This window comes from Cynara cardunculus, assembly GCF_001531365.2.
Source record: "Cynara cardunculus var. scolymus isolate 2C chromosome LG 11, CcrdV1, whole genome shotgun sequence".
In the NCBI taxonomy this organism is placed as follows: domain Eukaryota; kingdom Viridiplantae; phylum Streptophyta; class Magnoliopsida; order Asterales; family Asteraceae; genus Cynara; species Cynara cardunculus.
This window is the reverse complement of record NC_037538.1, coordinates 647,805-672,532: the sequence shown is the minus strand read 5'-3', so window position 1 is coordinate 672,532 and position 24,728 is coordinate 647,805. Positions and strand designations below refer to the sequence as shown.

Below are 24,728 nucleotides of genomic sequence, written 5' to 3'. Positions count from 1 at the left end.
TGTGAAGTTTCAAGTGTAAAAATGTGGTCTCACGGGTCTCACGAAAACAGTCTGGTCTCACGTGAACCCAACCCTATATATATATATATATATATATATATATAAGCGATCAAATGAAAACCACCCTTATTTGTACAAACCGCACAAACCACCCTCATACGTCGATTTCATTGTTTAATCTTATGAAAAAATTTCATGAAATTGTTTAATCTTGTGAATTTGTTTCATATATAGTTATGAAATTGTTTCATATATAGTTATTAAATTGTTTCATATAATATTTAATGAAATTTTAGTGAAACTGTTTCATGTATTTCTCTACAATTAAAATAATGAAGATGATAATATACATGATTAATATCTTTTACAATAAAAATGGTTAATTAACCTCTCATGATTACAAAAAAATGAATAAAATGAAAAAATATGATTGGTTGAATGTGGTTTTCATGGTTTATATAAATTGGATGGTTTTTATTTGAACGCCCCCGTATATATATATATATATATATATATATATGTGTGTGTGTGTGTTAAGGATGTGAGAAGATTACTTATGGTTTAGATGGGTTGTTCAATTCTTGGATTCTTTTTGGATGGGTTTTTCAGAAAAAAGTAATTTATATTTATATATTTATAATCCATATGCACAATAAATATAAACATATTGTGTTTATATGTATGGTTTATAAGTTACTTCGTATCCGTTTATCAAATACTTATTCGGTAAGTATTTACTCTTAAAATTTAACAGTATCAATTATTTATTGGGTAAGATTTTAATGTATTAAAACGGCATCATATGCAATGATTTACCCGGTAAGCACTAACTATACTAAAAATCTTTATCATCACTTATCAGATAAGATTTGATGCTTGCTTTTGCTCTTTTAACAGCCAAAATTCTTGGTGTTTTAGTATATTCATTCATCTTAAGGACAAGGAAATGTTTGCTTTTTGTAAATGACCCCTTCATTATATTATTTTAGTTTGTATTAAGTATACGAACCGACCTTAGCTCAGTTGGTAGAGCGGAGGACTGTAGTAGGCTTCAAACCAACAGCTAATCCTTAGGTCGCTGGTTCGAATCCGGCAGGTCGGAATTTTTGATTTGTTTTTTTATTCGATATTTTTGTTACTAATTCCTTCAAGTGTGTTCTTCAATTCAATGTGATAGTTCTTTTGATGTTTTCTGTTGGGTTTTTTGGGCAGTGAGTGAAGTCGATCCTTCTCTTTAACGCTGTTTTGATTTAAACCAGCTTTATCGATGGTAAGTTCTGTTTGTATAATTGGTTTCTTTGCTGGAATTCGCGTTCTGAATTTTTATTGAACTGTGAGATCGATCAAATGCATGTTATTGCTATTTGATTCCTGTATGAATCGAAAATTTGCGGATATCTTTTTGATTCGATAGTATATTTTATCTGATTTCACGTAAACAAACTAAATAAATATTCATGGAAATCAATTATTTGGGAATGGATCTCTATGTATGCATGCAGCGTGTTCCTTTAGTCGATGATTACCTTATAATCTACTTATTAATCAGTTATATGGATTTAAATTTTGAAGTGAAATGAGAACATTATGTAAAGAACTCTAGGTCATTCAAATGATCAGCTGAAAAGCACTTTAAAACAAATTTCTAAGTTCCTGATAGGTGTATCTTTGAGAGTGTACCCCAATAGGTTATTTTTATTGGAATTCGTGATGTCTCCATTAGAATAGTTGCTAATTGCTTTGTGATTATATTGGCTTCTGTTCTTTGGCTGGAATTTGGAGAAATTTATGTTAAATTATAGAGGAGTTCAATTTCTCAAACTCTGTTTGCTAGGTAAACTGGAACTTTTGTTTTCCACCAGATCCCTGGTAATAAATGCTTATTTGTATAGAACTACTTATATTTAAGTTGAAGATGGTATACTGAAATCAGTTGATCCATCAAAAGCATTTAGGTATTTGCTGTTGTTTCAGGAAATTTATGATCTTAATATCATGGTGTTTTACTAATCTTGTTTTTGCTGTTGTTTCAGGAAATTTATGGCTGAACTTGTAGTTTATGCCTGTTTGTTTAATTTTATGTGTAATAGTAATTAACTTGTTGTGCATAATATATTTTACAGGCAAGCTCATCGAAGTCGTATATAACCTGCGTACGAAACACTCTAGAGGCTACCTTGTGTCTGCAGGTATGCAACAGCAGAGATAGAAAATGTATGAGGGGGTGGGTTACCAAGTAGTTATAAACTGGCATTTGAATCCAATGGTATCCTTAATCTCGATGTATTTTGGTTGCAGAACTTTCCTTGCCAAGAAGTTGAAAGGCATAACAAACCGGAAGTTGAAATGAAGTATGTATCTGATACTGAATATTGGTTGTTTTGGTGTTCATTTGTAATGTCAATCTCATATCTCAGCATTGATGATAGATTTTTTTTAAATAATAGTCTTTCAAATACAAGAGCATTTGACATCAGACTTTTTTATGTTCTTCATTAATTTTCAGAAGCAGCCCAGAACTTCTGCTGAAGCCTGTAAGAACAAATCTTTGGTACTTTGCATATACATATCCAAGTTTCTTTATTTGGACCGAGCTCTCTCTCCATTCTCCATTTTTGTGGCTTCAGTCTTCATTTCTCAAGCAAATGGGAACACACGACCCACAATCGCATCTTCATTCTACTCATACAAGCACACCATATAAGTGGGACCCACTAAAAGAGTTGCAAGAGGATCCTATATGATGGCAAATGTGAATGTCAATAAGTTTGTCCTTACTGGAGCTGAGGCAATGGTGTTGCTTTCCTCTCGAATAATATGTTCATCCCCTCGGAGCTACCACTTCATGAGACTCATATGGCAATTTCTAAGCAAGAATCATCAAAATATGTATGAATTTAGGGTAGAAAACTTATTTCCGTTTGTGATAAGAGAAGATACTCCTTATGATGACAAGTGAAATCTTCTTGAAACCAAAGGAATGAAGTTCTAAGAACACCAATTAACAAGACTGATACTAAAATATAGCATGCTAGCATCAGTTAGGATGATATATCACCTGTTTAAGACAGTTTTCCAGATATGCCCTGCTGGTATGTCTTCTACTCAGGCAACAAACTTTTGTTCATGGATTTTAAGAAACACACAATATATCCTCTTTTCTCCATTGTATGTGCAAGACACCTTAACAATTGGATGATCCGATGGTTGGATTGGTAGTGTTTGCTCATCCAGTTGATTATTTCTATTTTCATGTGTTTATCTTCAGACTGCCATTTCAGGTTTTGATTTGTCGAAATGAGGCTGAAAAATGCTTGATAGAAGCATCTATTAATTCAGTTCGCATGAGCATCAAGGTAATAGCACTAAATGTATAATCACTTATTTGCTTTATCTAGCATACTTTCTGATGCTCGAGTATTGAGCTTCTAGATTTGTATTTCCATTTGTGACATTTTAGTTTATCGGATATATTGTGGGTCCCTTTCTTTAATTGATATGTGGAGAAATGAAAATGGGACCCACATAATAAACAATGGAAAGAAATTGGTATAAATGAAGGGGTTGCTATTCATACCCCCCTTCTCACATACCATTCATCTTTTTATCCCCTCCTCAGTCTCACTACTCAAATTTCATATCTCCTCCTCAATCACATACCAATAATATTGGGGGGGGGGGGGATATGAACATAATTGGAAGCTAAATTTAATTCTCACTTGCTGATTCTCCATTTCTGTTTTTTACTGTGGTTGGTATATAGTTAAAGCAGGCAGATGAGCTTGAAAACATTCTAACAAAAAAGTTTCTGAGATTTCTGACGATGAGGGCCGAAGCCTTTCAAGTATTACGGAGAAAGCCTGTACAGGTGCATAACATTTTCTTGTTATGAGCTGATGTTAGTTTTGTCTGTGTGTTCTAGTATGTGCTTATATTTGGGTTAAACTTAAACCTACTTCAGTGATTCCTTTTAGCACTTCAGTAATCATTATTTAAAATTAGCAACTTTGCTTGTAGTCCACAAGTTTCCTATATTTTGTCTTTATTGTGGTCTACAATCAAAGGCTTATATCAAATTATATGTCAAATCAAATGTTGTATTTTAAATTGATTGTCACTGCCATGAACTCTAACTTAAACCTGGTTTTCACTAATTCAAGACTTGGATCTCTTTTTCCATTTTCAGGGCTATGATGTTAGTTTTCTTATAACTAGTTACCACTGTGAAGAGATGCAAAAGCAGAAGCTTATTGATTTCATTTTGCAATTCATGGAGGTATGATTTCGATTAATTATCTTCAAGTATTTCCTCCAATTTATATTTCTAATCACAAGATTCATTATCCCAAGGAACCACCTGCCTTTTAGTAATCTTTATGAACGAAGTAGAGAACGAACATCCTTTACTTAAGCCTATGCCATAATGCCAACTTGCTTGCTCACCAATGCTCACTAATCTTGTGTTGATGGGGTTAAAATGCATTGCTTTTGCTTCTCTAAAAGACTTAAACTGAAAATTTTGATGTTTTAATCATTCTTTGCAAGTAGAAAAGCAAAAAAAAAAAAAAATATCTCATATTTGAGTTCATTTCCAGGATATTGATAAAGAGATGACTGAACTGAAGTTGACCATGAACATGAGAGGAAGGTTAGTGGCTACGGAATTTCTGAAGCAATTCATCTGACGGTTTGGCCTCTGCAAGCAGGTCATATTTTTTATTAACTTCACGATTGATTGACCTTTTTCTTACTTACTGTCATCATGTCGCATAGGGTATAAATCGTGCAGCTCTTATGCCAGATTTTACGACAATTAGGAAATAAGATGGACATACCTTTTTTCATTACTTTCTTATTAGTAATAATATGGCTATTCTTTCTTTCGGATAGTAAATTGCATATATGATGATAGGTCCTTTAGAGTTCCTCTTGGGTCAAATTTGATCTATAATTGTGTTACAGTCCGACGATAGCTAGACTTGGACCAATTCTACTCGATATATGTTGAAACCTCCGTTCTCACCTGGGCTCTTTTAGAATGTAAATCTGGGGGTTGCACAGATATTCACACATGGTGTGGTCTACAAATCTAGGACTCGACACTCTGGTACAATCTATACTCGTCTATCCCCGGCCAGCACTCCTGGACAATCTGTGCCAGTCTAGCCTCTTGGGCTCTTTTGGAAAGTAAATCTGAGGTGTCTAACCCTCAGATTTATGGTCCGAACCGATCCGATCTGACCCGTGCTCACCCCTAGTTAGACATATATTCGGTGTTCACGCATGGTTATGGTATACAACACTAGCGACTCGACACTCTGGTAGAATCTGTATCCATCTAGCCCCTAGGGACAATCTATGTCCGTCTATCCCAGCAGGGACAATCTATGTCCGTCAAGCCTCTGTTGGATGGGGGTGTGAGAGCCCGGTATTGGCTAGACTCTGGACTGTATGTTGGAAGATATATTAAACTTTTTGAATAGTAAATCTAGGCGTTCCACCTATTCAAACAAATAGGATGATCTTGACCACTACTACCCACCTGAATGCCGTTTAAGATCCAAAATTCAAATTGTTCATTGACTTGGAAAAGTAAGATCAACCATTGATTTATTGAACCATTTTCAGCTCTCCTCCTTCTGATTCTCGACGAACATCTTCAGATACGCTCTCCATCTTCAATCTCAAAACCCAGCTCCAACTCAAATGCTTCTACTCCCCTTTTTGATCATCTATTGACAAACGCCTTCAGGCAGGCTCTCCTTTGATGGAAACGGAAAGGCTTGCCAGAGAACTGTTTGGCTCGACAACTTTGATCCCCTGGGGATCTGTAAGTGTGGATCGAGCTTCCTCTACTGATGACTGATGTTACATGGGAATCGAAGTTGCCAGAAAACTAAGAGGCTGTTTATCAAACGCTTACCTAGGTCAGTGTCTACCGGCAAAATTCAACACTATCACTTATTTACCGGATAAGATTTTAGTCTACCAAAACGGTATCGTTTCAACAATTTACCCGGTAAGTGCTAACCATGGTAAGAGTCGTAATCCTCACCGGGTAAGACTTTCGGCCGTTGTCTTTGCTCTTACAGGGTAAGATTCTTGGTCCTTGTCATATTCATCCGGTAAGGTAATGTGACTTGGTAAGCATTTACCCGAGTAAGCGTTTGGTAAACGGCAACGGTTAAGAAAGCTATATATATGTGCTAGATTGTGTCGTCCCTTTCTTTCATGGACGGTGTATGCCTTTTGGATCAAATCCTTCGGTTTCATCTTATAGGCTGGCCAGCAAGCCCGGAACCAGCAAGTGGGAGCCTGCTGGCAAAGAGAATGTTAGTGAGTCTTAGCCATGATCGACCTTCGCCCGGAATGTGAGCAAATATATCATGTCGATTGCTCGCTCCCTTTCAGTGACCTGAGGCAGGAGACGATTTTCGTAAGGATTTGCAAATCACAGTCACTATTCACTAATAATGTAGTAAACACATAGGGACCAGTGGTTTACATATGCTCCTCCAGTTGGGTGATGTTCTCATTTTCGAAATTATTATATTTCTCCTTTCTGAAAAAACATCTTGACAATTGACACTCCTGCTTATAAACTCGATTAAGTTACATTTTTAATATAATATTTAATTTGATATATATTTTAATAAATAAAAGAGTTATCCAGTTATTGATTTATACTAACGTATCTTAATGATAAAATATTTTTAGGTTTTATCTTCAAAAAAGAATTTTTTTAAGAATATGTGTGTGAAAGTATCATATACAACTTAATAATGTATATAAAATCTTCCCATTTTCATAATATTTCTACTTTACTTGTATTATAATGGAACATTGTTTTATTACTTCTCTAATAAGAGGTTTTAAGCTCTTATGACATGAAAGTCTTGTAGGATATAAAAGGTGAATAAGAAGTTTTTTAAAAACAAACAGCATCTTCAAAAATATCAAATCGAGTTTGCTCGATCTCAGTTAATTTTGGCTCTGATTGCTTTGCAGGCTTAAAAGTAGAACCACTAAATCATGGCTTTACAGGTTTCAAAATTTTGGTTTTTCAATTTCTTTGCCAAATAAAGGGACCAATGTGCCATTTCTATTGCTAAAAAGTAAAACCACTAGATCATTGGCTTTACAGGTTTCAAAACTTTGAATATTTATTGTTCCCAATTGCCATTTCTATTGCTAAAATTTGTATTGTAAGCCTCTACACAGTAGCTAGTAACATCTGTGATTACATGTACACAACCAAAGCATTTGCAGCTTCATGAGGTCATATATATCTTGAATGTATGATACCCTCTTTTGGTACCGACACCATTTTGTGCCATCTCTAGATGCCGTTTTCAGTGCCTTTTGAAGAACCATTTTGCGCCATCTTTTCCAGAAATGCCTTAATAAACGTGCATCATTTTTTGTATGCATGGAAGCAAACCATCCATGGACCAGAGTTATACAAGTATGTATGTATCCATGGTGCATTTTTTTAAGATTTATTCGACAGAATAGCTAGCTGAAGGTGCCCCGACTGGCATAATTTTGCTGGATTTCTGTAAGTAGTGATCTGAGCCGATTTTCCATCTGATAAGACAATACGCGCAATGCTAAAAGATTCGCCTTTCTCAACAGCAAACTGCCACTCTCTTACACTTATAACAAACCAATCTTTTCTTGCATTTGATGTTGCTTTAACTTCTATGTATTCCTTGCTCTTATCTTTACCTTCAGCAACAATATCATAAGGCAGTCCCGATTCTTTAACCTCATTCACCCATCTCACATATTTCTCACCAATTTTGTTGGAGAAGTATTTGAAGGCCACAAGTTCTCCTGTTCTCCCAGTTATCACCTGTTGTGGTGTGATTGTGCCCCAAGATAGCTGATCTCTCTCGATTGAATTGAATGAACTAGCGTTCGAGCCATTATATCTGGTTATTGCAGAAGATCCGGCATTCATATCAGAAGAAATTATATCCTTTTGATTACCTGGATGGCCAACATTCATACCAGAAGGATCCCTTTCGATTCCATAATCTGTTCGGTCTTTTACAACTTCATCTTCTTCCAAGATAACTGCAGGTATTGCTGAGGCTGGATTTTCTTCGATGATCCAGTCACCATCACACTCAATTAATCCCTCAGTAACATCCCTTCTAATTTGAGCAGGAGTAAATGCTTTCGTCTTCAAAGCAGATTCAAACCCTGGTGCAGTTCTCCAGTTCACTGGTGGCCAACTTGAGTTATTTCCGAACTTCTTAGCAGTAGGCTTTGGAGGTGGATTTACATCATCTAATGACAAACCAAAGCTTGTTGTTGGTGCATCCTTATCCTCTTCCGGCAATGGCATGGATACTAAAGACCACTGTGATTCTTCATTTGGCAGCTTCAAAAGCTTTTGGCTATTCATAATGAAGAACTCCATCTGGTCCTCCGTAGAACCGGATTCTGCCATTGTTGTAATCATGTGAAGGAAATTTGCCAAATGCAATTCAGGAATTCCAGCAACTAGAAAACGAGAAAGTTCCATAAATAGCGAGTGGGTATCAGATTCACGGGTTGCATACAAGATGTGGTCCTGAAGAAGACAACTGCATTCACATCGCTTATTAGATTCAATACCAAATCTCTTTATAACGTTCTTGTAGAACAACTTCTCCACCACAACAATTCGCAGACAATTTATATTCTTGAATCCAGATAGCTTGAGTTCAGAATATTCATTTGGATGGACGTTGTAAATGTAGCGCTGAGCATATGGGAGAGCCCAGCTTACCAATGAAGTTTTGAAACTACTATCTGTCGGGCCATAATATATTGCTTCACGAGTCACAACCTGCGTAAGATATAATATACTTCAAACTTATATAGAACATAGTCCTTAATTGATATCGCTGAACTTTACTTATATTATATCCCTAGTGGAAGGTTCAAATAAGAGGCAAAATATCGTGAGAAGGTAAGAAGAAAAAGGTTCATATATGAAACATTGAAAATATATATCTGAAGATGCATATATGAGTCACATATGCATCTTCAAACAGATTTTTTCAATGACTCACATATGAACCTGAAAATATCTATTTGAAGATGCATATACGAGCGGGCGTTATTTATTATTCATATGGATTCACATATGCATCTTCAAATGGATTTTTTCAATGATTCACATAGAAACCTGAAAATATCTATTTGAAGATGTGCATATGAGCGGGTGTTATAGATTATTCAAATGGATTTACATATGCATCTTTAAATGGATTTTTTTAATGATTCACATATGAATCTTTCCTTCTTACTTTCTCATGATATTTAGCTTTCTTATTTGAACCGGACCCTATATCCCTATATTACAATATGTGTGTGTGTATGAGAGAGAGAGAGAGTACCTCAGAAAGAGAAGGAATTCCCAGTCTCCGAAATAGGACAGAAACCTTATCCTGAAGCATTTGTTTTTCTTCAGTACTAAGCTCCCCAAAACATAGAAAATCAACATTGCTCAAGTTCTTGAATTCCTTTCTTAGCTGCTCATCGTCGCACCAACATAAAAGACCGAAGGATTGATGTAAGGAAACCCATTTATCTTGCACGGTTGGAAGTACCGTCATTTCCTTTTCCTCCATACTCTTCTTCAAGTAGTCAATATCATCAGAACTCAAAAACCCATATTCTAATCCATCAGCCCATTTTTGAAAAATTTGGAAAACCTAACACATGTAACAAAAGAATTATGGACAACGTTATTGGTATATATATATATATTATATATATATATAAACAAATATGACATATTGTTTTACTCACTGTTTTAGCTGCCCCTGATGGCAAAATCCCAGATGATAATTGCAGCAATGATTGAAGGTAGCTAAGTAGAGGAGGATTCTCAGCTACCCCGAACTCATTCACAAAGAAATAGTGGAGGCTAGGATAGATATTGCATAACATCTTGCTGAAAGGACGATGGGTTATATGTCGATCATGCTGAGGATGGATCGACTTCATTTGTTCCATTGAACTGGTAGAATCATGCCAAAATACTTCATGGGGAGATAAGAATAAACCAGATACAACTTCATGCGCAGAGCCAAACGAGTAAGGTACAAATATGAAAGCTTGAGAATGCAAATTCTCCACTATCTTCTGCCTAGAGTTGTTCATCTCATTCCATATATATGTGTAGAACTTGGACATTTGAGATATGCTGGTAAGCAAAATCAGAAAAAGTAAGTCAAAGAGAGGGTAAGAAAATAGAAGAGAACAAAACAAACTTATATTCCCTCCATCCCCAAATAGGTATCCATAATGAAAAAGACACGGTTTCAGAAAAGTGTAATTATTACACTTTTAGTGAACTCAATGACAGTTTTACCCTTTGTAATAGAGGGAGTAATTGATTTCTCCATCTCATAATTAAGGGTAGAATGGGAAAGTATGCACTTAACTTTTAGAAGTGGACATTTATCTTGGGACAAATTAAAACATAAATGTGGACATGTATCCTGGGACAAACTAAAGCAGAAATGCGGACATTTATTTTGAGGCAAACTAACTACATAGTGGTATACAACGATGACACTTGTGATAACAAGATCATGTGTATATGTAAAACTCTCTCCTAATCAAAAGTGAAGTAAGAGTTCTCACTCCATTCACACACACAAAAAACAAAAACATATACTCCTGAAAGAGTTGCATAGTAATACCTGGCCCTGAAAGGTTTCTCATATTCTCTCCAAGCTTCTAGAACAGATAAAGCATCATCAAGAGCAACTATATTCTTCAAGCCAATATCATTCAACAACTTCACATTGTTAACCTATTTAATGACGACATATATCACGAATATTAGTGCAGGAGTTCGTCCATCCAGGATGATAGTTCTACTGAATTATAGTTTGGCTAATAAAAGAAAAACTAAACTTACAAGCATGTCCTCATTTCAAACAAAAATCAGGCCACAGAAAATGACGGGGTATTCAAGAGGTGGATGTCGAAGGAAGAATTTCAGAATGATGGCCAATGATATATAGAAGGTCAGGTTCAGGGGAAAACCGCAAAAAAATGAAAAACCGAGGAACACCTTAGTAACCATTCATCTTTCATTTGTACGGTATGCACATGCACACGTGCATAGGAACCAAGAAACATTGAACGGTTATTAGGGGGTGTTACTCGGTTTTTCATTTTTTCTTTGTGGGGGTTCCCCGGGGTCATTTAGAAAAATGACCTTAAATGAGTTTTAATTTAAATTCCTGACCTCCTAGCCTATTAAAGAAAAAATGGATTTATCCTCATGAGAAGGTCATAGATTTAATTAAAATCTCATTTAAGGTTATTATACCTAAAAATCTCGATTTCTCCCGAACCTCACTATGGTAACCATTCATCTATATAATATGCACATGTGCATACAAGTAACTGCAGTTGATTTTTAGCTTCTATGCACGTGTGCATGTTATACACATGTGCATACCAGACAAATTTCTTACAAATTACTACCATCCAGATGAATGCACTACGGTTTTCCTCGATTTTTCATTTTTTGTGGTTTTCCCCTAAAGTTGACCCTATATATATATATATATATATATGCCCACATAGTTGTTAAATTGACACAAGTTGTTCAATTTAAGATCTTCTGTACCATGTAATATGGATAGTCCAAGTCAAAAATATCAAATTGATACGATGACACCCATCTTTGTTCCTTGAAAACTGAATTGACAGTCCAATTTGATGGATCAAAAGCATAAGCAATAAAGTAAACTAACCTTTGGCACAACATATGGTGCAGTGTCACCAAGAACCGCACACACCGCCTCACATTTATGGAACAAATCTTTAGAAAAGTGAAGTTGATCATCCATACTAGAAGCCAACCACTGAATACCATGAAAGATTCTTATAACAGAAGCTTTAAAAGGCTTGCATTGTCCATTGACACTGCAGAAACCTGTAAGCTTATCGCCAAAATATTCATCCCAAAGTGTATCAAGTACCTCCAAGAGGTATTTACCCTTTTCCCTATTGCCATTTGAGGAAGCGTTTGACAACAAATGTGTTAGCTCTTGAGAATCCCAGTCTTTGACGATGGATCCCGAGGATATACATTCATCATCTAACATCATATTCTTGAGAACGGTATGAGGTATGTCGGCAATATTCTTTTCAACTTGAACTATCTGTACGAAATCGGTGACTCCTAATTCCTGCAAGAATTTCCTCCATTTCAATGTTCCTCCAGGTGAGGATGCGTAGACTGGGTGTTTAAGATAGCTGCTATCAATCTCGAACCACTTCATATCAGTGCCACCAACCAACTTGTTCATATCAATTGGATTACCAAAGTCTTTACCAAAATGAATTGGCACGTCAATAAGCCGTTTGTACCCGTGATTTGTAGAAATAAAAGCATTGTTACGTAACTGTGACAGTATGTTCTCCCTGTCTACAAGACACTCGGGGCAAGGTGATTCTAGGTGAAACATTATAAACGAAAGGTACTCGGTCATCAATTCCTTACTTTCTGCCATAACTTTTTCATTGCTAATTGCTGGTAAGATGTGCACTTTTAGGACTTCATGTGCAGATAACCGCTGAACTCCAACTTTGTAAAGCATCTGGTTTACATTTTCCACACCAGAAGAATCATTGAAAAGGGCAGGGCTAACAATTCGAAGTTTGGGATACAACTTCCCAAAAGCTTCAAGACCATGCTCGGTATCAACTCGGGCATCGGTATGCAACCAAATTGCACCTTCATGAATTGATGCATACTTACCATCCATTAGAGGAATAAATGGTAATTGGCTAAGGGCACTTATAATATCGGACTGAGTTCCACAATCTATCGAACTATGCTCAGAAACATTAACCAACATCAGATACAAAACATTCAGCCAAGACGATAGCCAACTGAGACCCATCGATTTTAGAGAACCCATACGACATAAGGATGTTATAATTTGAAGAAGAATTCTTGGTCCACACTCTTCAATCCCCAATGCCCGAGCCAAGGAGTCCGATATTATTGTATCTTTATTCAAGTACCCAACGCCAAGGTGCTCCTTCATCAAGATATCTGGCAACACGGAACGAATCTGTTCCGTCCAATTTCGCAGTACTTTACATGGAGGCACCCACTCGTTGCTGTCACCTTCTAGAAGTAGACAGTTAGAAATACGCAACTTAGAAATAATCATACGTGGAAGGCAAGAAAAAAATCCATGCACTTCCCCTCCAAGCGGAACAAAGCTCATAAATGCTGAAACACCCTTTCCGGGATTCTCCTTAAAAGAAGGAAGGCAACAGAACGACATCTCAGCACCAACAAACAAATTTGGAAACTCCGATAACAGCCACTGGTTCCATGGACTATCTCCGTCGACTTCCTCCCTTGACGAAGGAAGAATGAAATCGGCTTGGATGATAAATTTTAGACCATAATTGCGTAAAGGAAGAAAAGCAAAAACCGGCTGGTGGTCCAGTTTCGGGCTGTAGTTTCCATTCGAATCCTCCAACATAAGTGCCATTGAGATTTCGGTTGTTTGGACATCCTGACGGATATGATCAGCTTTTAGTTTACGAGATTTGACAAACCAAGTCATTTTCTCCTTCCCGAGAGAAACATTTACAATACCATCTCCAACAACTTCCTTCCTCATGACAATGAGAGAATCGTTTAGAAGATTTCTGAACTTGATACATTCAAGACGGTGAAGGAAGAGCAACAGGGATGGATGGAGATCAGAAAACATGGAAATGAGGTTCTCGACTGAAAAGGCTTCGTTTTTCTTTGATCTGAAAGGAAGCACGATGCACGTATTCCAACATTTCTCGTCCATTGGATCACTATTCACAGAAACCAACTTTCTAAACAAATCAATGTCACAAGGTGGAACCACCGTTGGCAAAACGAAACCAATTTGACCATCGCTTATGTCAAACTTGATATGGAACCCATTAGAATGGATTTCCGGAGCATCAGTAACCTGGAAGTAGATCAAATAGAAGAAGTATGAAGTCAAGAAGCAAGAAATCCCACAGTTTAGCATAAACTTATTAGCCCAGATGCAACAAATCTTCCCAATCTATACAAACAGATCAATCCATCCAGACAATTTTATCCATATAGGACTTAATAGAAAACCAACCAAACAGCCCCTAAGTCACTTTTTAGACACTATCAAACAGTCATGTATAGCTGACCGAATAAGCTATGAGTCCCATTAAGCTCATTAAGCAGCTAACAAACAGTCCCTAAGATCTATTAAAACAATACATCTAAGCATGCACAAACAATCTACAATATACTTAAGATAGATTAACCCTAAAGAGAATTCCAGGTTCCACCCCTGTTTCAGATTCATGTGTGCATGTTCTGGGGGCACAATTGGAAATACAACTTACCAATGAGCAATATCTAAAACTAATGTGATGTTGTAGAGCAAAAGATGAGATGAACCTTCCTTCAAATGCAGATTTTATTCATTTATAGAAAATGAGAGGGGTTCAGAGAAAACCCAAAAAAAATGAGAGGGGTTCAGGGAAAACTCCAAAAAAAAAATGAAAACTGAGGAACACCCTCATATAACATAACCATTCATTTGGACGGTATGCACACATGCATACAAGTAATTTATGGGCAATTTGTCTATATAAAAGAATATAAATAATGGAACTTATATATCAGGTAGTAAAGAAATAGTCTATATACCCGGAATACTGATTTGAAGCCAATCCCCTTTTTACCAATATATCCAGCACTAGGTTCCTTCTTTGTTGAATTGCCAACATCACAAAGTGCTTTAATGTTTTCAACAGAAAATCCCCGCTCATTATTCAAGACTATAACCCCTGTTTCCTGAAGAATGAAGGTCAGAGTTGGCTCCACATTGCAAGGGTAGACATTGTCATCGGCATTTTGAACCTAGGGATGAGAAGGAGAAAGAGCATGTTACATAGCAGAATCACCGTGTCAACAAAACTTACCAAAAAATATTAGCTTTTAACAAAATCAAGATTTGCTTCGAAAAAATAAAAGCTTTGTAGACAAATGAAATAGTTCGATGCCACACATAAACATGAAAAGAAATGTATAGTCACACCGGATAGTGGTGGCAATTTCAACCTATTTATCCAAAAACGGGTCCATTTGGGGTGTTTTTTATCTCAAATAGGTCAAATGGGTAAAATTTAAGAACTTAGATAAAAAATCAAAAGGCTAGAAAGTCACCCAAAGTGTATTTAAATACTTATAACCTCCTGGATCACTTTACTATAGAAATAGATAATTCTTGAGTAAATTACGATTTTCGTCCGTGTGGTTTAGAAATTTCAATTTTCGTCCCTATGGTTTGCAATTTATTGCTATTTTCGTCCCTGGACTAGTGTCTACCTTTAAAATATAAGGGACTAAAACAGTAAAGAACTATAAATCATAGGGACCGAAACAACAATAAGTTTCAATTATAAGGATGAAAATAGCTATAAATTACAAACCATAGGAACGAAAACTGCAATTTCTAAATCATAAGAACGAAAATTGCAATTTTTAACAAACCACTGGGACGAAAAACATAATTTACTCATAATTATTTTACTAATATAGCTTTAATCAAATTAAATAAATTAATTATTTATAAAACTAAAAGAACTGGAGAAAAAAGTGTTGGCGGGTCAACTCAACCCGACACTTTCTGACCCATATTAAAAATTACCCGCTTTGACTCATACCCGCCCCACTGGCCCGTCCATTTTCCCACCTCGAAACAAAAGAGAAACATTGAAGGAAGTGAAAAGGATGCACTTACGAGTTCAAGTAGAAAATGAGAGTCCTGAGAATATAACTCTTGAGAAAGACAATGTAAGGCTCGTCCTAAGCGAGCATGTTGCTTCTTCAGAATGCTATCCTCCTTAGCCGAGATATCTGAATCCAACCCGAATTCTTCTCTCCTAATAGATTCAATAATCATGGCTGATTCCTTTTCGCAATTACTTGTAGCTGAATGTTGCTTGTGATTAAGATCACTTCTATCACCAGAAAAGTTTACGGTTCTGCCATTGACATTGACTACTTTAAGTTCCTCTTTTTGCACATCATTCTTTGTAGATAACATCCCTTTCTTTTCAGCAGGGGCATAACTGGTTGATATGTCCTTTTCTTGATCAAATTCAGAAGACTTAATGGATTCAGTAAAAGAAAAAGTATGGTAATCATTAATCCACTCCATTATACCAAGAGACAATCCTAACTCATGAACCATTAGACGGTGTTCTACAAGTTTGCACTGGCTTAAAATGGCCGAAGGAGCATCTTTGGCAGCGGAACGAAACCCTGAAAGCAACAAATCAGTGGCAAAGCAACGAAATTCTACGGGTAGATAAGTCAGACAATCCAGAATAAATTTTGATGCACTTGATGTCCCATCATTGAGTCGGCTTTTCTCATTGGACAAATCGTTCATTAGATGATTCTGATGATTCCGATGATCCTTCACCCCATTATTGATAGAATTCTTCACGATAACTTTGAAGGCCTTTTCCGCATGGCACCTTAGAAGGGACGAGGGAACATTCCTTTCACCGCCATACAGTGCAAACAGGGAGATCAGATTTACGGCTGTTTGGAAAGAAGACCCTTGAATGAAACCTTCTAAAAATGAATCAACGGTCGCCGTATGATCAATGCGTATCACATTCCCACTCCTAGTAACCAAGCAAAGCAGTTCCTTGGCATTCATCTCGTTTAATAGCCATACAGTAAGAGGGCCAAGAGAAGGGGCAAACTTAAGGTCCCAATGTGACCATATATTCAAATCTGTCAACATCGGAGCCTTAAGTAAGACTTCAATTGCATCCTTAGAAGAAATACATGTTTCCAAGGAACCGTTCACATTACGAGGCACTAATAGAGCGGCTGAAAATAGTACACCTTTAGAAACCAGATTGCCTTTGTTGGCCTTTACAACATCCTCAAGGGCTTTTTGAGAACCTTCTTTAACTAACTTGAAAGGTATTAACGGGAATTGCCTCGTAAGCAACTCGACAACATTCTGAGTGCTTAAATTTTCGGTTTCTAATAAGCTATACGAGGCTTGTGCTACTAGCACATCCAATAGCTGTGGGGATATGCAAGCCTCTAAAGATGGCTTATCATGTGTCCCATCAGTCACAAAGTACTTTTGGAATGAAGGAGGTAACACAGAAACATTACTTTCAAGAAATGCTACAAAATCACCATATCCAAAGCACTTAAAGTTTTCAACAACAAACTGCTCGGTAAGCCATACCTCACACTTGTGAACACTTCTAAGGAAGATCAAGTGAGAGGAACTGAAATCACCGAAAACATCATGATTATCTTCAAAGAATTCAGAAACTTTCTTCAATATATCTTCAAGACTAACTTCTGCATTGTGCATACAAACGAACAAAAAAACATGTAAGGTGAGAATAAACAATGAGACATTACCTCATGTAGAGGTGGCAAAACTCGACCCATTTTCCTAAATGGATCTATGTGGGTTACCTTTTATCTTCAATCGGTCAAATTAGTAAAAAATTAAAAGCTACCCAAAAATGAAATGGTTTAACCGGATTGAAAGTCGTCCGACGTGTATTAAAATGCTTAGAGCATCCCCAACAGATTCTCAAAATGGAGAATCAAAAATCAAAGTCTCCAAGAAAATTTTAGGTTCATCTCCAACAACTTCACCATATTGGAGATTACGATGTTATTTATATTATTAAAATATTCAATACAATTTATAAAATATTATTTCTCTCTCCTAAACATTTAATTTCAAGGATTATCATAGGTAGAAAATATAAAAAATCATTTCTCTTCCCAAGTAATCATTTTTGGGTTCCAAATTTGGAAATTTTCATCATTCTCTCCTACTTCCTCTATTTTAACGAAGGTTCTAGAGAATCTGTTCGAGCAAAAATCTCCAAAATCTCCGGTTTGGAGAATCTGTTGGAGATGCTCTTACAACCTTCTAAATCGCTAAGTATATTCTTATTTTAACAGTATAGCTTTCGTTTAACATATTTTATACATTAATCATCGATAAATCTAAAATTGGACAAAGAAAGTGTCTAACAAGTCAACCCTGCGCAACCCATTTTGGCCCATAAAATATTTGCTAAAGGCAATTGTTGCTCTTTTAAAAAAAGATCCCCAGTCATGCCAATCGTATCATAGGCATAGAGAGAATTCTTCCTAGAAAGAATTTAACCCTTTGATGCAGAATTAATTAGATCCAATCTTGGCAAACCTTATCACTAATTCTATACCAGAAAGAAAGTTGAACTAGTGAAAACAATCTTAGAATCAGATTTCCCTAAAGTACAGTCGGGTTCAATTAAGCCTGAGTCAAAACAGAAACACTCACCACAATGTTGTTTTGAGACATGATTACTGACAAGCCGACTATCAGCATGTTCTGTTTCTATCCTTCCATTATCAATATGACCCTCTGAAGCTGTGAAAGGTTCTTCTTGTTGCTCAAAAGTTTGAAAACTGTCATACATGCTATCCCACATTCCATGTTTAATAGATTTTACCTGAAAGGAAGGACATCGACTTATCGACTGTAAACTGCCAAGCGAACCCTCACAATTGTCGATAATTAGAAGGGACAAAATTGACCCATTTAATCCTATAATGTAAAAACTGTTACCGAAGGAAGTTTTCGTATCATATAAATTTATAATCATAAATAATGTCTGCATGCTGAACTCCTTTGACTTTATTCAGGATAAATGGAAATGGTGGTATGATCATTCTGCTAATGTTCCGAGAAATGAAGAAATAAGAATTTGTAAGTTCCTATCTGTTTCATCTGAGTTCCATTATTCCATTCATTTCACGCAGATTTGAAAACAATGTATTTAGAATTAGCATTGCCAAATACAGTATTCCATCGATGGTTGTCCTAGTTATTCAGAAATTTTTTAAGTTTCCAAGAAGAAATGGAAGATATGCAATGATGACTAGATGGTGATTGACTAACCGCAACATTTGTTAATCCGATTAAAGGGTGGGACTGGTAAATTTTCTGAACCAATTTTCTCTGCATCTTTGATCCACAAGGAGATTTGTAGAACTGGAACATCTGATTGAGTACCTAAAAGGGGCATCAAGAGAACAAGCTATTAGCCATGTTTGTCAAAATGAAACAGAGAGAAAAAAAAATGATAGATTGCTCCTGTTGTTAGACTCATCATAGAAGTATCCGATGCTTGGAAGTGATATGGAGGTTAGGAGTAAGTACAAACACACACTTGGAGACATGAGAAGCATAAAATAAGAAAGTTAGTAAACCACCGGCAAAAAGATATAGAATATCCAATTCCGGCATCATGTGGTTTTATTAGCACTCAAACGAGAGACAACTAGAAGTGTAAATGAGTAAAGCTTTTAAAGAGCTACTCGAGCTCGAGCTTAATAATTATCGAGCCCGAGCCGATCTCGAACACAAAATAAAGCTTGCTTAACTTAACAAGTCGAGCTCCATAACACCAATGTTGGACTCAACTCAACCGAAAGCTCGATTAAACTTTACGAGTTGAGTCGAGCCAAGCTATTCTAGCATACACTTTTTCAAAGCAAAACATATTTATATGTTTTACAAATCATATCATCAGAACATAAATCATCGAGCTTGAGTAGATAAACGAGTTAATTGATCTCAAATTCGAGCTCATAAACAAACATCGAGCTCGAGCTCAAACATTGAAAAAATATATTTGAGCTCGAGCTCGAGCCCGATCCCGACTTTGAAAAAGTTAATCGAGCTCGAGCTTGATGTTATATTTTCGGGCCAAGCTCAAACAACATGCTACTCGACTCGGCTCGTTTACACCCCTAGAGACAACACATCACTCAAAAAGAGTGGAGTACCAACAAAAGAGACAAGAAATCACAAACCTCAGATGTGTTCTTCCTTTTGCATGCCTCCTTCCACAAAGTAATGAACGTCATCATAGAATCATCGCTTAGTGACATATCAGCTACATGTCCATGGCTAAACCTATTACTGCTTTTGTTGTCCACGGAATCCTGTCCAACATCATCCCTTTTGGACGATTTGTTGCGGGCAATAGATTTGCAGTCTATTGCATCCGATTTCCTCTTTTTGTTCAACTTTTTTACACCCTCGTTGCAATTTAACCTATCAAGTGAAGGACTCTCTTCCTTCCCACTTGATATTCCAAGTCGTGTCATCTCCTCACTTGCAGAAGGATAAGGACAACTACTAAATCGATCAGAACTTTTCATACTCTGAGATGAGTTTTTGCTATAATTACTCAAACAAGTTCCATCCTCTGTGCCATCACTTTCGATGTCATCGTCATCGTCACCCGAACTTGAAGATATAAATCGTATGTGCTTGTTGTGCCCGGAAGAAAATGACTTGATGCACTCGGATATGTTACCAAAATTTTCATCCAACTGCTTTTTCTGTGACATGAAAAGAGGACGTTTCCTATGTTTATCAGCAGTCAAGCGACATTTCTTTAATGTGGCATTTTCCAATGGCCTTGCTTGCCGAATTAGAGCAATATGCATCCTACACAAAAAGAAGTTACATTTATTTAGTGAAGATCAATATTCTCTTAAAGGTAATATCCATCAAAATCAGAGTACACCATATGCCCCCAAGGGCGCGTTTGGTACAATGGACAGGTAAGAACAAAACAGGGATCATTGTTCCTTATTTGGTAGGACTTCTATGTGAAACAGATAGGAACAGGCTTGTTCCACCCCTACCCTTACCCCTAACCCCACCCGATGGAACAAGGTTGTACAAACCTATATTTTACCAATATAACCTTAAAATAAAACCTACTACTTCTCTTTTAAAACATCAAATATACCTTCCTCTTTACATTTTATTCATTCTTTAAATTTTATTTATGGTATTTTATGCTCTTCAAACTTTCACTTTACCGTCTTCAAAATATTAATTTTTATACGGTTTCTATATTTTGATTAATTTATGTAATTCATTAAATATTAATGATAAAAATAAAATAAAAATTGGAAACTACGTGAACTTTCTATTTTGGTGTCATTTTAATCATCTTCACGAAAACTTTCTAATGATATATTTTGTTTTAAAAAATATTTAAATGTATTATAACTTGAGAAATTACATAAATTAATCAAAATATTTAAACAACTCATTAGGGGTAAATTCTTCATTTTATCTATTATGTCCCGTCCAGTTCTGTCTTACCAAACACTAAGCAATTGTGCTATCCTGTTATGTCCTGTCTTATCTAGGATACAAACGCACCCTGACTGTCGAATCTTATAAGAGTTACCAAATGATAACAAAGCACTCTATAGTGCAAGCCAAAAGAGCTTGCCAGTAGAATAGAGAAGCCAATAACAATGCAAAGATCATGTTGAAATATCATCGGCCCGTCAGGTTTAACATATGATCACAACTATAGTCTTTCAAATATTTTGGGCAGTGAACGAACCTTTAATTGTAAATGGTTACACATATAATCTATCAAAACAAAGCATTCACAAAAAAGGATGACTGAACAAAGAATTTCATACAAAGAACTCCTTGATGGACATGCTTCTATTTCATTTAGTCGGGAAAAAATCTACTGGTTAGTAAATATATGAATAATACTTCTTTCCTTTTGAGAGAAACAAAGATGCATGTTTTTCAATTAAAGCAGTGTTTTCTATTCTAATATCATTTTACCTTAAACCCTTTTGTAAGAATTAAAATTTAACTGAATTGTATGAAAAGCACTACAAATAAGAAAAATGACGATATTTAATTAGTAAAGAAATAGTTTTTACGTCAAACGATAATATGTACACTGCCACCATGAAGATGTGTAATGCTAACAAGTTGCAGCTAAGAAACTAAAGAGTAGTCCTTGTAAAACATACCCCAAGCTTTGGATACGTACATGAAGCATTTCCTTGCTATCAACTGATCGCTTTTTAGCAATAAAATCCAACAATTCATCAGCCTTAACCTCTTCGCCTTTATGTGCGTCCATAAATTCAACAAGAAAAGAAATTATCTCTTTGCTCGATATTTTGAATACTCCAGCCGAATCAGAACTCACACAAAAGTAATGATTTATAAGAGGATGCCGGATAAAGGGTCCCAACTCAAGCTCTTCAAACCCCTGAACACCCTCATTCTTGCATATTGCAGTCTCTAAATCGAATAAGGTCGTAATCTTCCAGACCTCAACAAAGCAATGGATGAATGCATTTATCTGAATAAGAATAAAAAAAATCACATGTATCCTCACTGAGGTATGAGAAACGGAATTAAAGTGTACAAAGTGATCAGCAGTTATGGCACTCAAACAGCAATCGAGAATATGGATCCTTTCATGCCTCATACATACAAAAATAATAAATAAATAAATAAAAGCAGACACCAATTCGGCCTGAAAATTCTTGAAATATGTTTATATTTCAATAACTCTTGTTTTCAGTGCTTAGGGCCGCTTATGAGCGATAGTTACCACCGTCACCTTATCGGGTAACATTCTCGGCCATCAAATGGATTGTTGGTAAGCGTCTTTTACCCGATAAGTGCTTACTCGGTAAGAGTCTTCTCCTTATACATATGATGTACTACCACACCTAGCTACACATTTTGAACAAAACATACCTCCATGTTCCTTGCGTTTTAGGGCAATCTATGATAATTAGCAACACACTTTCTAATTGAGTCCTTGAACTTCAAAAAATTGTTACTGAAACAATCCTACTTTCAAAACTGTTTTGAAAAATAATCGTGGTTCCAAAAACTGTTTACTTGTAAAGCCATTCCGTCGCGTTAGCATCTTACAGTTCTTAGTCAGAATTACCATAAATAATCAATGTTTAAAGTCTAATGTAAAAGTAAACTGTCGCATCAAAGTTCTAAAATTCATATCAACTTCGAAATCAGGAAGCAGTAAGATTGGCATAAAGAGTTGAACGTGTCGCTATTTTGGAATTATGGACACAATTTAGGGCCTGGCCTGTTTATTAGAACGAGCTTAATAGGACTCACAGCTTGTCAGCTATAAGTGACTGTTTGAAAGTGGCTTATTCAGTAAGCTGCAGAAAGTCAGTAAGTCACCTTCCAAATAAAAAACAGGCGTGTTTCAGTTATGAAAAAACCCTCCCATAAAAACCAATTAATCCACACAGACAGCTTTTATCATATACGTCTTAATGGAAAACAACTAAACAGCCCCTTATATATCTTTTTACCTTCCCTTCTGTCAGCATGAGGCGATATAGAGATGGCACATGTTGCATTTGAACCCCTAATGAATCCCATGAATCAGCTTGAAGTACTACAAGGGCAGCCTGTGACACCTTCAACGCCGACACATTTTCTCCGGCGGCTATGAGCTCACGGCGTGCCTTTACAACGGCTTTATCAATCTTCTCAATAGTTCCATTATGCGGTGTCACTCTATTATTGGGGAACTGATTATGAGGGGTGAAGTTAAGGTTTTGGCTATGGAGGTTTGGGCTTTCAATTGGGAAGTTAATGCTTTGGGGGAGAAAATTGGGGTTTTCAATGGGGAAATTCGGATGGAGGATTGGAAAGTTTGGAGTTTGGAGGTAGTAGTTGTTGTTTAGAAGGTAACTAGGGTTGAGAAGTGGCTGTGGTGGTTGTTGCAGCGGAGGTTGCCCTCGGCCGCCACCACGACGGCTGAAGTGCGGTGGCTGTCCGTACATGGTGGAGACTGCGGATGGGGAGAAAAACCCGCGAGGAGGGTTTTTAATGGTTCCTCTGACCTAAATTTCTTCCTTTTTATTTTTATTTTTTTCCCCCTAAATTTTACATAAATCATCCCTGCACTTGCATTTGGTTGCAGTTTTGGTCAGGTTCGTACGACGTACGGCCTAAGTCTTGCGTTCTCGAATCATACATTTGCTCTTTCCTACTCTTGATCATGCCATATCCTGGGGTACATGTTGACGTTAGCTTTACGCTAAGTGAGTTCATGGTTTTGTCATTTCAGTCATAAATAGAAAACACTGCCGTTTATGACAAAACTTTCATAAAACGTCATGCATTCAATATCATATGAGTATGCATTAGAGATCTCAATACATTCACTTTGCATAGTGGGTCTCCATCAATCCATATATCTTTAGTCAAACTCATAGGTGTTTGAAGTCACATGTCATGGTTATTGTTCCATAATGCAGTCTCATAAGTACCTCTTCTGGTATATGTACTGACTATCAGTTATCATCTGCAGTTTTCCGCCGTTCTTTACCGGTAACTCGGTAATGACACTTATGGCCACATCACATAATTCTGATTTAATCATCCATGAAATATGCAATTAATTCAATATTAGTTTCGCGTGTTTGTCTCGACTTTAAAATCATTAAGCATGTTTTCAACTGATTTTGAAGACACAATGAAACATCGTTTAATACCAACGAACTTTCATTTGGGATATAGCAAAATGTGTAAGCAACATCAAGTCATGGTTATATACATCGCTTGATTTGACCCAAACATCACGTTTTTTGCAAGTATTTACATCTCTATTGCTTCTCTTTTGGTAAACCTAAGAGTGAAAGAAAATGACGGATATTTTAGCCATTACTCTCTGCCCCTCTCTCATTTCGTCTCCATAACCGTTGTCGCCCAAGATACTCTCTGAACCTCCAACCCAAGTTCACTTGAACATATTTTAGTTACCTATCAATT

General features: G+C 36.4%; 2 protein-coding genes and 1 non-coding gene across 8 annotated transcripts; 2 read left to right on the top strand and 1 right to left on the bottom strand.

Annotated features, from left to right (window-relative positions):
- The first annotated feature begins 1,008 nt into the window (after positions 1-1,008).
- TRNAY-GUA lies at positions 1,009-1,102 on the top strand. The gene is made up of 2 exons: positions 1,009-1,045; positions 1,067-1,102. It is a non-coding gene; the product is annotated as a tRNA-Tyr (tRNA).
- On the top strand, positions 1,041-5,546 carry LOC112521228 (actin-related protein 2/3 complex subunit 4-like). Of its 6 annotated transcripts, none has more exons than XM_025129955.1 (9): positions 1,041-1,096; positions 1,213-1,270; positions 2,124-2,189; positions 2,299-2,351; positions 2,507-2,534; positions 3,282-3,356; positions 3,764-3,868; positions 4,187-4,276; positions 4,596-5,546. In XM_025129955.1, the coding sequence occupies exons 2-9, from the start codon at positions 1,268-1,270 to the stop codon at positions 4,683-4,685; spliced, it is 510 nt and encodes a 169-aa protein (XP_024985723.1). In that variant the 5' UTR covers positions 1,041-1,096; positions 1,213-1,267; the 3' UTR covers positions 4,686-5,546. The 6 variants fall into 6 exon arrangements, with proteins under 6 accessions (XP_024985723.1, XP_024985724.1, XP_024985726.1 ...); XM_025129957.1 differs by having other exon boundaries at positions 1,076-1,270; positions 4,596-4,648; positions 4,774-5,546; XM_025129956.1 differs by lacking the exon at positions 2,507-2,534 and having other exon boundaries at positions 3,269-3,356.
- A 1,369-nt stretch (positions 5,547-6,915) lies between these two features.
- Positions 6,916-23,737, bottom strand: LOC112520883. Its single transcript, XM_025129506.1, has 12 exons — positions 23,261-23,737; positions 21,929-22,266; positions 19,937-20,579; positions 19,020-19,133; positions 18,399-18,570; positions 15,816-17,413; positions 14,720-14,932; positions 11,775-13,994; positions 10,707-10,819; positions 9,808-10,204; positions 9,393-9,710; positions 6,916-8,839 (listed from the first exon to the last, which is right to left on the bottom strand). The coding sequence occupies exons 1-12, from the start codon at positions 23,735-23,737 to the stop codon at positions 7,493-7,495; spliced, it is 7,950 nt and encodes a 2,649-aa protein (XP_024985274.1). The 3' UTR covers positions 6,916-7,492.
- Positions 23,738-24,728: the final 991 nt, after the last annotated feature.

Excerpts from the sequence above, each read along its gene's own strand:
- LOC112521228 (XM_025129955.1), top strand. Across the intron at positions 2,190-2,298 it reads AGGCTACCTTGTGTCTGCAG|AACTTTCCTTGCCAAGAAGT; the intron begins GTATGCAACAGC and ends TTTTGGTTGCAG. Across the intron at positions 4,277-4,595 it reads TCATTTTGCAATTCATGGAG|GATATTGATAAAGAGATGAC; the intron begins GTATGATTTCGA and ends GTTCATTTCCAG.
- LOC112520883 (XM_025129506.1), bottom strand. The coding sequence starts at position 23,737 with ATGTACGGACAGCCACCGCACTTCAGCCGTCGTGGTGGCGGCCGAGGG. Across the intron at positions 18,571-19,019 it reads TCGGATTAACAAATGTTGCG|GTAAAATCTATTAAACATGG; the intron begins GTTAGTCAATCA and ends CCTTCCTTTCAG. Across the intron at positions 8,840-9,392 it reads GAATTCCTTCTCTTTCTGAG|GTTGTGACTCGTGAAGCAAT; the intron begins GTACTCTCTCTC and ends TATCTTACGCAG.